The sequence below is a fragment of the Choloepus didactylus genome, chromosome 22, assembly GCF_015220235.1.
Source record: "Choloepus didactylus isolate mChoDid1 chromosome 22, mChoDid1.pri, whole genome shotgun sequence".
Classification (NCBI taxonomy): Eukaryota; Metazoa; Chordata; class Mammalia; order Pilosa; family Megalonychidae; genus Choloepus; species Choloepus didactylus.
Genome location: NC_051328.1, coordinates 373214 through 390308, shown reverse-complemented (window position 1 = coordinate 390308; position 17095 = coordinate 373214). Strand labels below are relative to the sequence as shown.

The following is a 17095-nucleotide window of genomic DNA, read 5'->3' as shown; positions in this document are numbered from 1 at the left end:
TTGGGAGGTTTCATGGGGGAGGATTGCAGACCCCTAACACTGGCCACTGAGCCTCTTTCTCTTAAATAAACTTTTCTTTCTGTGGCCTTGGAGACCTAGTCCAGCCCAGGGTCATCAAAAAAGACTGACTTGCAGTGCCCTCCTTGCTTTGTGTCCAATTGGCCTTGGATGTGTGATGTGTATAAGAGGGGTTATGAGGGTCCTTGGATAGGGTTTCAGCTCACTTAACTAATTTCACCTGTGAGAACTAAGGGAGAAACAGGAATTTTCATGTCTTCCAATTTCAAGCATGTGCCGTCTAACATTGTGGTCTTTGGATTCACTTGCATTTTTTCTCTTCTGACTATTCACACAAGAGCTCTGTTGTCCACAGGGGTTGGTGGCTGGCATCTTACCCTTCAGCAACTGTATTACTTTTTTGTGGTTGTTGTTACTAAAATATTTTATTGCAATAAGATTTGACTGTGCCCCAAATCAATACAAAGAAAACTCCTAAAATTATTTATATACAAATGAATAAACTCGTAGTTAAAAGAGCCAGGAGTAGCAGGCATCAGAACAATTTCAGCTTCTAAGTCAGTGTACTTTTCTAAGGCTCATTACAATAGCAAAAAAAAAACAGCTGATCATACTTGTTACACTTCACTGATTTTAGAAGAAGAAAAGTCCTCCATCAAGGTGTATTTGAGACAAATACTTCATCCTTTGAAGAGTACCTGGAGAAAAGTCCAACCCATCCCTGCTCACTGCAGTCTCCTAAACTTTCAGATTAATTTAATAGCGTCTTTTCCAAACTTTACACATTCTAGACCCATTTCCCAAACAGAGATTTCCTCAGTATTAATGTCAAAGCACACTGCATTTCATATTACATAAAAAAGGTAGCTACAGTATATCACCAATTAAAATGAACCTTGCTTTTAGTCAGTTTGGAACTGATATCTCTGTTGTAATAATCTATAAACAATTCTGGCATTTTCACTGTGTGTACATTCAGTGATGCCCACAAAAGCTGGCCTGTTGACAACCAAAAAAATAAATCAAGATGTCAAATAAACCAATTTCATTATGAAATGAGGAATTTGAGTAAGAAAATATTTTTATTAGGCATTCTGGTAATAAATGGTTACTCTATGGATTGTCAATTCAGTGTATTTTCTTTTTAAGTAAATGAACCTGATGGCAGTTTCTCTCAGAGGAAGGTCACTTCTCCAGCTGCTGGGGGGTGCTGAAGGCCTCATACACGTTGGCTGCAAAGTCCTTCACCTGCTCCATCATCAGCAGATCCTGAGCAAAATGACTGGGTGTTTCACTGCACACTGAATGGATCTGTCCATTTACAATTGGAATTATCTTTGCTAAAGGCAGGCTGACACTGGAAAGACTGTCCATGGAGGCTCCATGCTGCAGATCCTGTCCTGTGGGGCAGAAGAACTTGGCCACATTGTCCAGGAGCCAGCTGAAGCCTCGGTCCATGCAGGTGGTCAAAACTGTCCTGAAATCTGTACTGTCCAGCATGTCCCTGGTTTCATTGAGGAATTTAAGTATGGTCACATCTCTGGGGGAAAGTTCACAGGCCTGGATGGTCAGTGGGGCCTCCTTGTCCCACATCATGTAACAGCACAGGAAGGCTCCGGGGCCGTCCTCATCCACCCAGGGAGTAGAGGATTTCTGCTCAACGAGGGCTCTGATCTCTTTTATTTTTTGCTCCAAGTCCAAAAGGGACAAGGAATGCTTAAGAGAAACACTTCCTAGAATGTTCTGCACAGCTTGCTTAATGACAGTGATCAATTCAGTCAGGCCATCTCCAAGGAGGAGGTAGATGCTTGATAAGTGCTGCTGCTGGACATAGGGGGGCGCGAGGACTGTGGTGCCATTTTTGTCAACTGCTGCATTATCCAGGTAACTATATCCGCCAATTATGTTTAACTGAACCCGCAAAAGAACGACCAGCATACACGTACTGTACACAGCCACGGCCGTTCTGGTGGAGCTTATCATCTTCAGGTCCTCCCATATTTCTAGCTTGTTTGAAGGCCTGTTTTTCAGCAGAGCTGTGAGACTCTCAGAGTTGAGTTGCTGCGTTAAGGCTTCTCTAAGTGTCGGAAGCATGGACAGCAGTGTCATATTGCAGGTCCTTTGTGTTGCTCTCGAAATGGTACCCGCCGTCGCGCTTGGGCAATGTATTCCTCTTGCTCCCCTTTCTCTTGCATTTCTCGGATTTTCTTCTGTCCATATTTCCCCAGGATATATACTCCTCCGAGCACCGTGCCCAAGAAGAAGCATTTCTTTTTATGACGTTTCAGAAGAGCCCACATGGAACGCAGCATCTTCCGGCCCCGGATGCGGGGTCCCCAGGAGGAGCGCGGCGGTGCGTCCCGGCGCGCTCCCAACACCCGGCCGCGGCGCCCGCGGGCTGTCAGCGCCGCCGAGGGGCATGGGCTTGGCGGGCAGCGGCACCTCAGCCTCCTCCTCGCCTCCCGCTCCGCCTCCTGCCCAACTGTATTACTTTTTAACTTTTATTTTGAAATGATTTCAAAGCTATTGAACAGTTACAGAAAGAATACAAACCGTATAGTGTGAACTCCAACATACTCCTGCACACCAGATAATACAGATACTCACATCAACCAATTTTAATATTTTGCCATCTGGGCCATATCATTATGTCACCTGTCTGTCTATCTGTCTGTCTGTCTGTCTGTCTATCTATCTATCTATCTATCTATCTATCTATCTATCTATCTATCTGCTGAACATTTGAGAGAGCCAATTGTATTCATAATCCTTGAATAAAATAGTATCAAGTACAATCATATGCCTTGAGTGTACTTATCAAGCTCAAAAATTTTAACATTGATATAAACCACACACTGTAATTCTAATTATTATTACGTTCCAATAATGTCCCTTTGAACCTTTTCTCCTCCATTCTTAGATCCTATGGAGTATCATGTATTACATTTAATTGTCACCTCTAGTTTTCTTTCCTTTTGTTAAATTATGGAAACATATTTGACATAAAACATCTCATACCATACCTTCCAAAGCATAATATTCAGTGGGATTGATCACATTCACTATGCCATAGTTCCTTTGCCACAATCCATTACTATAACTTTATTTTATTTAAATGGAAATTTTACTTCTTCATATGATTTAAGTCAGTTGTCTAGTGTATTTTCTTTTCAACCTGCAAAACTCCCATTAGCATTCCTTATAGGGACAGTCTAGAGGTGAATGAAGTCCTTTAGCTTTTGTTTGTGAATATCTTAATTTTTCCCTCATTTTTGAAAGATAGTTTTTCCAGATGCAAAATTTTTATTTGGCAAAGTTGTTTTATTTTATTATTAAGATTTATTCATACAACATACAATCATCCAAAGTACACAATGCATTGATCACATTATCATCACATAGTTGTTCACCCAACACCATTATCAATCGTTTTTAACATTTTCCTTGTTTCAGAAAAAGTGAACACAAGGATAAGAAAAAAAGTAAAAACAAAACACCCAAATTGCCCATTTTTCTACTCATCCATGCATACACTGGACAAAGGGGAATGTGATCCACATGGATTTCCCAATCACATTTTCACCCCTCATAAGCTACATTTTCCTACAATTGTCTTCAGGATTCAAGCATTCTGGGTTGTAGTTTGATAGTTTCAGGTCTTTAGTGCTAGATATTCCAATTCATTAGAACCTAAAAAGGGTTATCTATATTGTGCATAAGAGTGCTCACCAGAGTGACTTCACAGCTCCTTTTGGAATCTCTCTGCCACTGAAACTTATTTCATTTCATTTTACATCCCACTTTTGGTCAAGAAGATGTTCTCCATCCCATGATGCCAGGTCTAGATTCCTCCCCAGGAGTCATATTCCATGTCGCCAGGGAGATTTACACCCATGAGTGTGTTTCACCTGCCAAGTTGGCTCAGCTAGAGAGAGAGGGCCACATCTGGGCAAAAAACAGGCATTTAGGAGGAGACACTTAAGCACAATTATAAGCAGACCTAGCCTCTCCTTTGCAGCAACAGTCTTCCCAAGGGCAAGTCCCATAATAGAGTGCACAGCCCATCAAACTACCAGTCCCCAAGGTCTGTGAGCACATCACCAACTGTTGAGGTGGGGAAGCCCAACACCTCTGCAATCACCCCAGTTCCTCAGGGGGCTCTGCATATTTTCTTCATTTTTTTTAATTTACTATTAACTATATCAAAAAATAAAATAAAAAAAAAATATAATAGAAAACATTTCAAACAAACCAAAACAAGGGAAAAAGGAAAAGACAAGTAACCTAAAATAACTACTTTACTTCTGACATGTTCCTAATCTACCCCAAGAAAATAACCTAATATAGCAACATTTCTGTGAACTTCTTCCTGCCATACCCAAAAGAATTTAACAAACCATAGTTATTCCTGGGCATTCCCAGAACATTAAATTTGCCGACAATGCCTTATCCGTTCTTATGAGGTTATCACTCCCCTTTCACTAAATGCTATCACTAGGTCCCCTACATTCTATATTAGAAACCATTTATTTTATATTTTTCAGTGTTCACATTAGTGGTAGCATATAATATTTCTCTTTCTGTGCCATGCTTATTTTGCTCAGCATTATGTCTTCAAGGTTCATCTGTGTTGTCATATGTTTCATGACATCATTCCTTCTTATTGCCATTAGTATTCCATTGTGTGTATGTATCGCATTTTATTTATCCACTCATCAGTTGAAGGATATTTGGATTGTTTCCATTTCTTGGCAATTGATAATAATGCTGCTATGAACATTAGCATGTAGATGTCTGTTCATATCATTGCTTTCAGATTTTCTGGGTATATACTGAGAAGTGCAATTGCTGGATCGAAGGGTAACTCTCTATCTGGTTTTCTAAGGAACTGCCAGACTGTGTTCCAGAGTGGCTGAACCATTATACAGTCCAACCAATAAGAAATAAGACTTCCAATTTCTCCATATCCTATCCAGCATTTGTAGTTTCCTGTTTGTTTAATGGCAGCCATTCTAGTTGATGTGAGATGGTATCTCATTGTGTTCTTAATTTGCATCTCTCTAACAGCTAGTGAAGCTGAACATTTTTTTCATGTGTTTCTTGGCCATTTGTATTTCCTCTTCAGAGAACTGTCTTTTCATATCTTTTGCCCATTTTATAATTGGGCTGTCTATACTATTGTCATTGAGTTGTAGGATTTATTTATATATGCAAGATATCAGTCTTTTGTTAGATACATGGTTTCCAAAATTTTTTCCCATTGAGTTGGCTGCCTCTTCACCATTTTGACAAATTCCTTTGAGGTACAGAAACTTCTAAGTTTGAGAAGACTGTTATGTCCCAGTTCAATGGCTTTGGGGACCTTATCAAAGATCAGTCAGTCCTAGATCTTGGGGTCTATCTCTGAATTCTCAATTTGATTCCATTGATCAATATGTCTATCTTTGTATCAGTACCATGCTTTTTGACTACTGTGGCTTTATAATAAACTTCAAATTCTGGGGGTGAAAGTCCTCCCACTTATTTTTTTCTTTTTTAGAGTGTTTTTAACAATCTGAGTCATCTTCCCTTTCCAAATGAATTTGACAACTAGCTTTTCCAAGTCTGTGAAGTAGGTTGTTGGAATTTTGATTGGGATTGCATTGAATCTGTAGATGAGTTTGGGTAGAATTGAGATCTTAATGACATTTAACCTTCCTATCCATGAACATGGAATATTTTTCCATCTTTTAAGTTCCCTTTCTATTTCTTTTAGTAGTTTTATACAGTTTTCTTTGTATAGGTCTTTGCATCTTTGGTTAAGTTTATGCCTACGTACTTGATTTTTTTAGTTGCTATTGAAAATGTTATCTTTTTATTGAGTGTCCCTTCACATCATTCATTTCTATTGTATAGAAACATTACTGACTTATGTGCATTAATCTTGTAACCTGCTATTTTGCTAAATTTGTTTATTAGCTCTCATGGCCATATAGCCAAATTCTCAAGATTTTCCAGATATAAGATCATTTCATCTGCAAATAATGGCCATTTAACTTCTTCCTTTCCAATTTGGATGACTTTTATTTCTTTTTCTTGCCATATTGCCCTGGCTAGCACTTCTAGGACAACACTGAATAACAATGGTGACAGATGGCATACTTGTCTCATTCCTGATCTTAGAGGGAATAATTTCAGCCTCTCACCATTGAGTACTATGATGGCTGTGGATTTTTCTTATATGCTCTTTATCATATTGAGGAAGTTTCCTTCAATTCCTACCTTTTGAATTGTTTTATTTTATCAAAAAGGGATGCTGGATTTTGTTGCATGATTTTTCAGTATCTATTGAGATGATCATTTGATTTTTCTCTTTTTATTTGTTAACGTGTTGCGATACATTGATTTTCTTACGATGAACCATCCTTGCATGCCTGGAATGAACCCCACTTAGTCATGGTGTATGATTTTTTAATGAGTCTTTGGATTTGATTTGCAACTATTTTGTTGAGAATTTTTGTGTCTATATTCATTAGGGATATTGGCCTATAATTTTCCTTTTTTGTGGCATCTTTGCCTGGTTTTGGTATTAGATTGATGTTAGCTTCATAAAATATGTTAGGTAGTGTTCCATTTTCTTCAATGTTTTGAAGGAGTTTAAGTGTCAGTTCTTTTTGGAAAGTTTGGTAGAATTCCCCTGTGAAGCCATCTGGCCCTAGACATTCATTTATGGGAAGTGTTTTGATGACTGATTAGATCTCTTTGCTTGTGATTGGTTGGGTTGAGATCATCTATTTCTTCTCTGGTCAGTCTAGGTTGTTCATATGTTTCCAGGAAGTTGTCCATTTCCTCTACATTATCCGGTTTGTTGGCATAGTTTTTCTTAGTATCCTCATAAAATTTTTTAAATTTCTTTGGGAACTGCAATAATGTTACCTATCTCATTCATTATTTTGTTTATATGGGTTTTCTTTCTTTATGATTTTGTCAGTCTAGCTAGGGGCTTGTCAATCTTGTTGATCTTCTCAAAGAACCAACTTTTAGTATTATTCATTCTCTCTATTGTTTTTGTTTCTCTAGGTCCTTTATTTCTGCTTTAATCCTTATTTCTTTTCTTCCACTTGGTTTAGGATTAGTTTGCTGTTGATTTTCTAGTTTCTTCAGTTGCTCCATTAGTTTTATGATTTTATCCCTTTTTTCCTTTTTGATGTAAGCAATTAGTGCTAAAAGTTTCCCCCTCAGTACTGTTTTTGCTGCATCCCATATGATTTGATATGTTGTGTACTCATTTTCATTGATCTCTACATATTTACCAATTTCTCTTGCTATTTCTTCTTTAACTCACTGATCATTTAGGAGTGTGTTTTTTAACCTCCAGTTATTTGTGAATTTTCTAAGTCTCTGTTGGATATTGACTTCTAATTGTATTCCATTGTGGTCAGAGAATGTGCTTTGAATAATTTCAATTTTTTAAAATTTATTGAGCCTTGTTTTATGTCCCAGCATATGATCTATTCTGGAGAAAGTTCCATGAGCACCAGAGAAGAATGTGTCTCCTGGTGATTTGGGATGTGAACATATATTGTTTTATATATGTCTGTTAAATCAAATTTAGTTATCAGATTGTTTAGGTTTTCAATTTACTTAATGGTCTTCTTTCTGGTTGATGTATCTATAGGAGAAAGTGATGTGTTGAAGTCTCCCACAATTATTATGGAAGCTTCAATTTCTTCCATTCATTTTGCCAGTGTTTGTCTCATGTAATTTGTGTCACCTTGACTGGGTGCATAAACATTTATGATTGTTATTTCTTCTTATTGAATTGCCCTTATTAGTATGTAGTGGCCTTCTTTGTCTCTCATAACATCCTTGCATTTGAAGTCTATTTTATCTGAGATTAATATTACTACTCCTGCTTTCTTATGTCTGTACCTTGCATGAAATATTTTTCTTCCTTTCACTTTCAATTTCTTTGTGTCCCTGTGTCTAAGATGAGTCTCTTGTATGCAACATATTGATGTTTCATATTTTTTGAACCATTCTGCCAATCTGTATCTTTTAATTGGGGAGTTTAATCCATTTTCATTCAACATTATTACTGTGAAGGGTTTTCTTGGATCAGCCATCATATCCTTTGGTTTATGTTTGTCAGATACATTTTTCCCTCTCTCTCAATGTCCTTTATTGTACCCATACTAAATCTCTTTATTATTGAATCTTTCACCATCTCTGTCTCTTCTTTCTTTGTTTCTCTGTCAGCAGGACTCACCTTAGTATCTCAAGTAGGGCAGGAGTCTTGTTAGCAAATTCTCTCAGCATTTGTCATCTCTGAAAAATTTAAGCTGTCTCTCAAATTTGTTGGAGAGATTTGCTGGATAAAGAATTCTTGGTTGGCAATTTTTCTTTCTCAGAATTTTAAATATGTCATGCTACTGCCTTCTCTCCTCCATGGTGGCCGCTAAATAGTCACTACTTTGTCTTATGCTGTTTCCTTTGTAAGTGGTGAATTGCTTTTCTCTTTCTGCTTTCAGAACTTGCTCCTTTTCTTCAGTAGTTGACAATCTGATCAGAATATGTATTGGAGTGATTTTTATTTGTATTTATTCTATTTGGAGTTCACTGGGCATTTATGACTTGTGTATTTATGTTCTTTAGAAAGTTTGGGAATTTTCCCCAACAATTTCTTTGAATACTCTTCCTAGACCTTTACCCTTCTCTTCACCTTCTTGAACACCAATTAATCTTATATTTGGATGTTTTATGTTATCTATCATATACCTGAGGTCCATTTTGATTTTTTAATTTTTTCCCCATTCTTTCTTTTGTCCTTTCATTTTCCATTCTGTCATCATTGAGGTCACTGATTTACTGTTCATCTCCCTCTAGTCTTGTATTATGAGGATCCAGTATCTTTTAATTTGGTTGACAGTTTCTTTTTTTCCATGAAATCATCTATTTTTTATTTACTCTTGCAATTTCTTCTTTATGCTCTTCTAGGGTCTTCTTCTTGTCCTTTATATTCTATGCCATGCTCTCATTGTTTGTCTTTAGTTCTTTGATTAATTACCTCAGGTACTGTGTCTTCTCTGATCTTTTGATTTGGATGTTTGGGTTTGTGTTATCCACATCACCTGGTTTTTCATATGCTTTAAAATTTTCTGTTGTTGTTGGCCTCTTGGTATTTGCTTAATTTGATAGGATTCTTTTAGGATATGTAGACTTATTCAAACACTTATCTCTAATTTGTCAGAGCTAAAGCTTCATGGCATACACTTTCTGTAACTAACCAGCAGATGGTATCCATGAGCCACCTTTTCCCCTCAAGCCAGTTCTCCCGAACTTTGTCTTTGTGGTGAGTGGGTCCAAATCTTGTGGGGGTCCAATTGATGTATCACGTTTGTGTGTGTAGTTGGTGCTGCCCTCCCTGAATATCAGGCATGTGTCTGAGGGGTTAGGGAGTGAGAGTGGGTTTAATAATTAAACCTCCCTGGTGTTCCTGGAGATTTAAAGCTGTTGGAAGATTATAAACCTTCTTTCATTCTTGCCACAGCTTGTCTTTGACACTGACCCACAAGTACTTGGTGTATAGTCCCTGGGACTTCTGAATGTGTCTCTCTTCCAAGCTGTGCCCTCCTAGGGCCTGTGCTGAGGGAAGGCTGCTATGTCATAAGTGAGCACCAGCTCCCAAGTGAAGTTCTTGGCCTCAGGGCCATGTATGTGCATTCCCAACCTCCTGAAAGGATGGCTGTATGGGACATGTTAATTTCCCCCTTTATTTGCACCCCTCTGGCTTCCTAGATCTGGGACAATTAGCTGTGGATTTGAAAAATTCTATCCTCCCCATCAGATATTGGGGTGTGTGCACATGTAGCTGAAACATTTCCTGTTGCACTGGGTCATTTGGCACAGCTCTGGACTGCAGCACCAGCACCAGTCAGGAGCATTCCCAGTCTACCAGGAAGATGGCTGTAGGGAGCATGGTTATTTTCCCCTTTTGGCTATCCTCTGCCTTCCCAGCTCTGAGGAATTAGCACCAGGTGCATGAAAGTCTATCATCCATGCCAGATATTGCAGTGTGCTCAGAGTTTATTAGGATGCAGTTCCCACTATGCTTCCCTTTATGGTTCTCTCTGCTTTATCTGCAGCCACTTTTGCTTTTTTTAAATCTAATCCAACACCAAATGCCAACCCACAGTTTCCCCAGACCACAGCATGGCTGCTGGTTATTCAGCAGACTCACTCATTTGTTTCAGAATGCTGTCTCCTGGTTTTACCAGGTACATGGTCTCTGTGGATTTAGCAGACCATGTCCAGCTAGTTCATTGTTGGAAATGGTGTTCTGGATCACTTTCTGTCTTTTATCTAGTATTTTTCATGAAGACTTTTTTTGCCCTGTTCTCCTAATTTCCATCTTCCAGAAGCCTGCATTGGGCAATGTTTTTTATTCAGCAATTTAAATATGTCATCTCACTGCTTTCTTGTATCCATGCATTCTAATGAGAAATTGTCATTTAACCTTATCAACTAAATAAATGCCTTGTGTGTGGCATGCAACTCATCTCTTGTGGCTTTCAGAATTCTCTCTTAGCATGCTGTCATCTGATTATAACATGGCATGGTATGAGCATTTTTGGGGTTTATTCTGTTTGGAATTCTTTGAGCATCATAGACATGTATATTTATGTCTTTCATTAACTTCATGAAGTTTTCAGCTATTATTTGGTTGAATATCCTTTCTACCCCTTTCTCACTTTCTTCTCCTTCTGGAAAAACCACATGTGTCACTGGTACAGTTGATGGTGTTCTGTGGGGTCCTTAGGTTCTTTCAACTTTTTTCATTCCTTTGTCTTTCTACTCATCAGACATTTTGATTTCACTTGTCTATTTTAAAGCTCACTGATTGTTTATTCTGCCAGTTCAAATCTTCTGTTGAGTCCCTCCAGGGATTTTTTTTTTATTTTAATGCAATTTTAGTGAGATATTCACACACCATAGAATCTATCCAAAGTATACAATCAGTGGCTTAGAGTATCATCACATAATTCTGCATTTTTCACAATTGATTTTAGCACATTTTCATTACACCAAGAATCAAAAAGAGAAAACAATGAAAAAGAGAACACCCAAAACATCCTGTACCTCTTATCCTTCCCTGTCATTAATCCCTTGCATAGGTGAAATACATTTGAGATGATCATGTCTTTCTTTTGCTTTGATTTATTGATACAGTGTTTTACATTGATTTTCTTGGGTTGAACCAGCCTTGCACACCTGGAGTAAACCCCACTTTGTCATGGTGTATAATTTAAAAAAATTTGTTCATTGACCTTGAAAAAATAAAGTGCTAAAAATAATTAAATTCATGTAACATGTTATAAGTTGCAAAAGAAATGTTTAAACAATGTTATAAAAATTAAAAGCTTCTAACCTTCTTTTAGTTACTAATGTGCATAACATCAAACAACAATTTAGTACTGCTAGTTATAATTTCAGTTGTCTTTAAAGTGTTATCTGTTAAAAAAAACAGCCAAATTTCCTTGTAAGTTACAATGTTTTACTCTAATCCTTCTCTAAAAGTGCTTTCAGTTAGCTACAAGTCAAAGCTTCATCTTGAACAACAACAAAGAAAAGCTTTTTTTTGAAAAAACAAAAAGCAAGGCAAGTATATGTTATGTTCTACCCATTATCTAACATAAACCTAGTAAAAATGTAAACAAAAATTAAACCTCTGTTTTAATTGAAGTGCTTGCATGTTTAAACCAAGATCCTAGTACTGTGCCTGCATGCTCTTTCCTCATCAGAGTTATTGGTAAAACACATTTGTGTAGTCACTAGAACTATAAAAGTGTCAACCACATCACATGGACATGCTCCAAAAGTAAATGGAAACATGCTGTTACTGAAAACACCTTTTGCTACAGACACCTTTAGCTCTGCCTGCCAGAAAAAACAAACAAACAAACAAAAAAAAAAACAACTCAGTCACTTTGGCTCTTCAGTAAACATTGCCTCCAGACTGGCTCTGCTGCATAGTGCCAGAGGGTGCTGTAAAACAGTCCAACAGAACCTTAGAACTCAATGTCCTGTTTCCCAGAGGACCAATGTTACTGCATTACAACTGTACAAAGAAGATATGTCCCAAAGCTATAATTGTCATTGTGATGTTAAAGCCTAAAAACATAATTAACACTAAGGCCTGCTCCTGTGAAGGGACAGCATGTATCGTATTGTAAGCTTATCACCCAATGCAGCTCAAGAAAAACTTAAACATTCATTAGCATTCAGTGTTACACATAGATGCCAAATAAATATAACAATGTCTCTCAATATTAAATCATATGCAAAATAATAATAAAGTTAAAATTACAGTAAACTAAATGCACTTTCTAAGTGGTTAATGAATTTACCATGAAGTAGAAAATAGCCCTTATTACCATAGTTTTTATTCTGCTTGTCTTTTGTTTGTCTTGTTGTTACCTGTATTGTATCTGTAAGTTTATGTCCAGAGCATCTTCCCGATTAACATAAAAACTTCTTCACCCTTGCTCAACAAAAAGCAGTTACAAGGAAAAAAAAAACACCTCTGCTCACTTTCCCTTTTATAGAAGATGCTCACAAAATACCGTTTCTTAAAAATAAGAAAATGTCTCATAAAAAGGAAAGATTTAATTGCTGAGTAAGTCTAAGTAAGAAATATTCAATAAAACTTTCTCTCAAATTTTATTTCATTCTTTTCTATGCAATACACAACAAAACTTTCTCTCAAATTTTCTTTCATTCTTTTCTACGCCTCAACAAGCTATCCTACTCCCCCTTATTGGGCCATTAATAATCCTTATATTAATTCTTCTTTTTGCTCCTTGCCTCTTACAATGTTGAATTAAATTTATCAATAGGTTAATAGCAGCCATGATGCACAGCAAAATTCCAAAAACATACTCTTGTTGCAACAAAAATTTAAAAATCTGCTCCTGTTGCAGAAAAGCCTCACTACCAGCCAGTTCCAGCAGAAGATATTAAAACATCAATTTAATAATGCTAAAGCTTAATTCAAGGCAACTATCCCCAACTACACACCCCGTGCAGCCAGAAATAGCCAAAGAAAGAATGATGCTCCAACTACCTACAAAGTTTGCCTCAAGCTAAGTTAAAGCCTTAACCCAAATACAACCCAAACTTTTGCCAATTTTATTAAAAGCAAAAGGCAGGAATGTTAGATCTCAGAAAAAAATTTTACATGTAGAAGGAGTTTCTGACCCAGGAACACCACAGCTTATCTCAGAAAAACCAGGCACAACATAAACTAAAGGATAAAGGCTGTTCAAGGCTGTTCCAGCCACAGTGGTGCCACAATCCCCAAAAGGCAGGTAAGGCAAGGTCTGATATATCCATAAGATGAACAATCAGAAAGGCCTGCTCTCCCTACATAGATAACACAGCTACATTTCAAAGAATAATGCATAAGAACCCTAGCAAACAATTAGCCCAGAAATTGATAGGCACTCACCAATCAAGGCACAGGACACACTCAGCAGGCACACTTCTCCCCAACCTCCTCCCATCCCAATGTGGGTTTTTCTTTTAAAAAATGATATTCTCAGATAGCGAGCTGGAGCCATGGTCTTTCTTTCTTTCTGCTGGTTCCCACCTGCTTTCTTCCTCCAATAAATCTTAAAGTTTCTACTTAAACCATGATTCACTACATTGTGTGGATTCCTGAATGACTCCAACCTAACACCATTCAGTTAAGAACATCACATTTCACTGTATTTCAAATTTACCTCAATTTAAAAAGCACAAAAAAGGAAAGAATGATCATAAGAATATAATGGAGAGAAGGATATTTTATGTTTGGAATCTTCCTCCCACTGTCCACTTCACTGATGATTGGTCCAGGCTGTCCATTGCTGGTGGGTTCCAGGCAGAATTTTGGGATGTTCTCTGGGGTTTATTTTAGGATTGTGGATTCACAGTTACTGGGCAGAGTCCTGTATAGGCCTCAGTGCCATGAAGGGCCTGTAATTTTCTCTGGAGCTTGTCTCTCAACCACCTTTGGGAACCTGTTAGAGAGTGTGATGTGTGATGGAGATGCTGCCCAATGATATGTCTAGACCTCACATTCCACAGCCTTCTGTGGGAGTCAGGAGTCTGTCCACCATTTATCAGGTTTTTGGTGGTCTCCTATTCTTGTTCAGACTTGCACAGTCTATTAGAAGCCATATTAATATAAGGCAAGAAAAACAGCTTGCAGGTGCACTGGTTGCACTGATAGACAAGAAATGTCAATACCTTCCCAAGGATAATGCAGTTCAAAAGAGGAATGCAGAGACTGAATCATATTTAGGGAAGTCCAGGCTACAGAAAGAGTCTTTAAACATTCCCTGCCTGATTGACACCTACAGAAAGGTGAAGAGGATGAGAGTGATGCTGATGGAGAATTTCACTTTGCTCATCTTAGAACTACAGGAAAAGGCCTTCAAATGCATCAAGCAGGATGAAATGGGGAAGATGCAAATATCACTGGCAACACAAGATGAGGTCATGAGAACCAACAGAGCACAAGGCTCATTTCCATACAGAGAGTGTGGTCTACTTTCTCTCCCTGATGTCCTGTCCTCCAGGGATGGGCCTGGTTTTTGCAGCAGCAATGACCATCAGCTCCACTCATGCATCCTCAACAGTATTGTGCATTCACCTGCCTCATTGTCCATCTGCATGTCATTGAGGCAAGAGGATCCCTGTGAACCTACCCCATGGCCTGAGATTCCTCTATCTTCACCTACTGGACACACAAATGTTGTCCTCAATAGTCTGTTCATCCTGAAGTCACAGAGTGTAGGACTTTCAGGAACACATTCAGAAATGTGTGGCTTTCTTTGTACCCAAACCTAATCACTCAACATGTACAAGGCTGCTACTCCTTAAGAAATTATGAATATATTCAAGGGACTACACGAGAGATGTATTTATATGTATTTATGTGTTTACTAATTTATTATTTATTTATCTGTTTGTTTATCCATATAGTAATATTTTGCACCCAATCTGTTATATATGTAATTGTAATTTGTATATATAAACTGTGTAAAATTGAGATTTTTCTAATTCAAAGCAGTATTCATTTGCCAGTATATTCCCAGTGTTCCTGTCATAAAGTAAAAGTAATAACCTTTTATCCAAGTATGTATTAGTGAAAAAAAAATAAAGTACTAGGAATATGGATTTTTATAGGAGGACATTATACATATAGAGAACTTTATGTAATTTAATGTTATCTTCTGAGATAAAAAAGGATAAAGTTGAAGTGAAAATCTCACATGCAGTTGTCTTTATTCCAGTGCAAGAGTAGTGAAATAAGAATTTTCTGGGAAGGAAGAAATCCCTGTTTAAAATATAATGAAATTTCTGCCACCCTATCCCTTGTCCCTTTTTCCCTACCCATGGAAGTCCCTCAGTGGAAAGCTTGGGTGACAGCAATGAGCTCCTCTCTCAGGGAAACTGTAGTCATCCTTGAATAAGTAGTTTTAGTTTTAAATGATGTCCCTGTGGTGGATTGCACAAACAGTGGTTTACTAATGATGATGGAGAAAAACAGCAAGCAACCCCCTGAACATCTGTGGTATCCACCTTTGATAAATGACTGATAAAGCACCATGATTTCTCCTCAAAATAAAGAATCCTGGGTTTGTTTGTAGTGTACAGGAGTGATGATGAGAAAGAAAGTCCCTGTCCTTTGGAGGCTGTTTTAGGAGAAAAAGGAGATTTTAAAGGAAATTAAACAGAACAAACAGTATATCAGGAGATGATAAGGGAGATGCAGAAGAATAAGCAGGAAACATATGGTGAGGTGGATGTGGGGAGAAGGGACCTCTTAGAAGGGGATGTCAGGAAAGGCCTCTCTGAAGAGGAGGTATCTGAGCATTGAGGAAACCTGGGGCAAGCACTTAAGTGTGAGGAGACAGAAGAGATGATGACCCTAAGTTGGGATGATCACATGATGGGAGTGAGGAGCAGCAAGAGGCCAGCATTGCTGGAACATAGTGAATGACATTCCAGATAATGGGGTAATGGGTGTCATATCCTAGAAGACTGAGTGCACTGTCATCAGGTTAGAGAATTTTGTTTAATTTCTCATGACCATGACTGCAACATTGCAAAAATTTTAAAAAAAGTGTCAAGGTGTGGACTATGACAGTTTGTACAGGCTGAGGATGGTGAGGGCTCCATGAGCACTGGAAAGTTAGAGAGGGAGATGCAGAAATGAGGTCAGATCTAGATACCAAGCCTGTGAGACTTGCTGATTATTCTGCATGCAAGAGAAGCAGGGAGACATGAGTTTGAGAAGGAAAATGGGCAGGGCATGTGCATGAGGGTAGCATTCCATGAAACAGGTATGGCTAGCAGAGGAGAGAACTTAGTGGAATTGGAATGACATGGAGTAGTGAGGTTTCAGAAGCTCCACAGATATCAGGTTATGTGTACCAAATTTTCAAGATTTTATAAGCAACTTGGGCACAGAGTGATCACAAGGGACATTAACAATGTGATGAGTCATCAGTGAGTGAAGTGAGTATAACAGAGATGGCTTCTAAGGACTGGACAGAACTAAATGAGTAAACTCTCAAATCTCCTTGTGGTCAGATCCTTCTTTGGTTTTCCCATCATCAACAACATCAAAAGTAGCCTCACATTTGAGCTATCCAAAACTTATTCCACAATTAAGGCTTGAGGTTAACATAATCCTCTGTCCAGTCCCTCTCTGCACCACTGGGAAATACAGAATTCAGATGGCCAATATACATAAAAATAAAAATACTAACTGGACAAGAAATTAGAAATATTGAGTACATCAACTGTCTTTGTTTTAAATACCATGTTTTCTTGCATGAATGCTGCCTATTATTTAACCAAGCCAAACCTTTCCACATGGTCCACATTCAACACTGCAGCCTCAAGGATGTCCATTTTCCATGTCTACCATGCCAAACCCAAACTCTATACAACTCCCCAAAACTGCTCCTCCTTGGCCTCCCCCTTATTCCTTGTACATGGATTCCATCCTGACAGATGTTTAGGCCAAACCATGAGGCCTCCCTTG

General features: G+C 38.1%; 1 protein-coding gene across 1 annotated transcript; it reads right to left on the bottom strand.

The window, feature by feature from the left end:
* Positions 1–1153: 1153 nt before the first annotated feature.
* On the bottom strand, positions 1154–2330 carry LOC119518919 (peroxisomal biogenesis factor 3-like). Its single transcript, XM_037816365.1, is given in 3 exon segments — positions 1154–2142; positions 2144–2161; positions 2163–2330. Coding segments are annotated over 3 exon segments (1125 nt in total). The 3' UTR covers positions 1154–1203.
* Positions 2331–17095: the final 14765 nt, after the last annotated feature.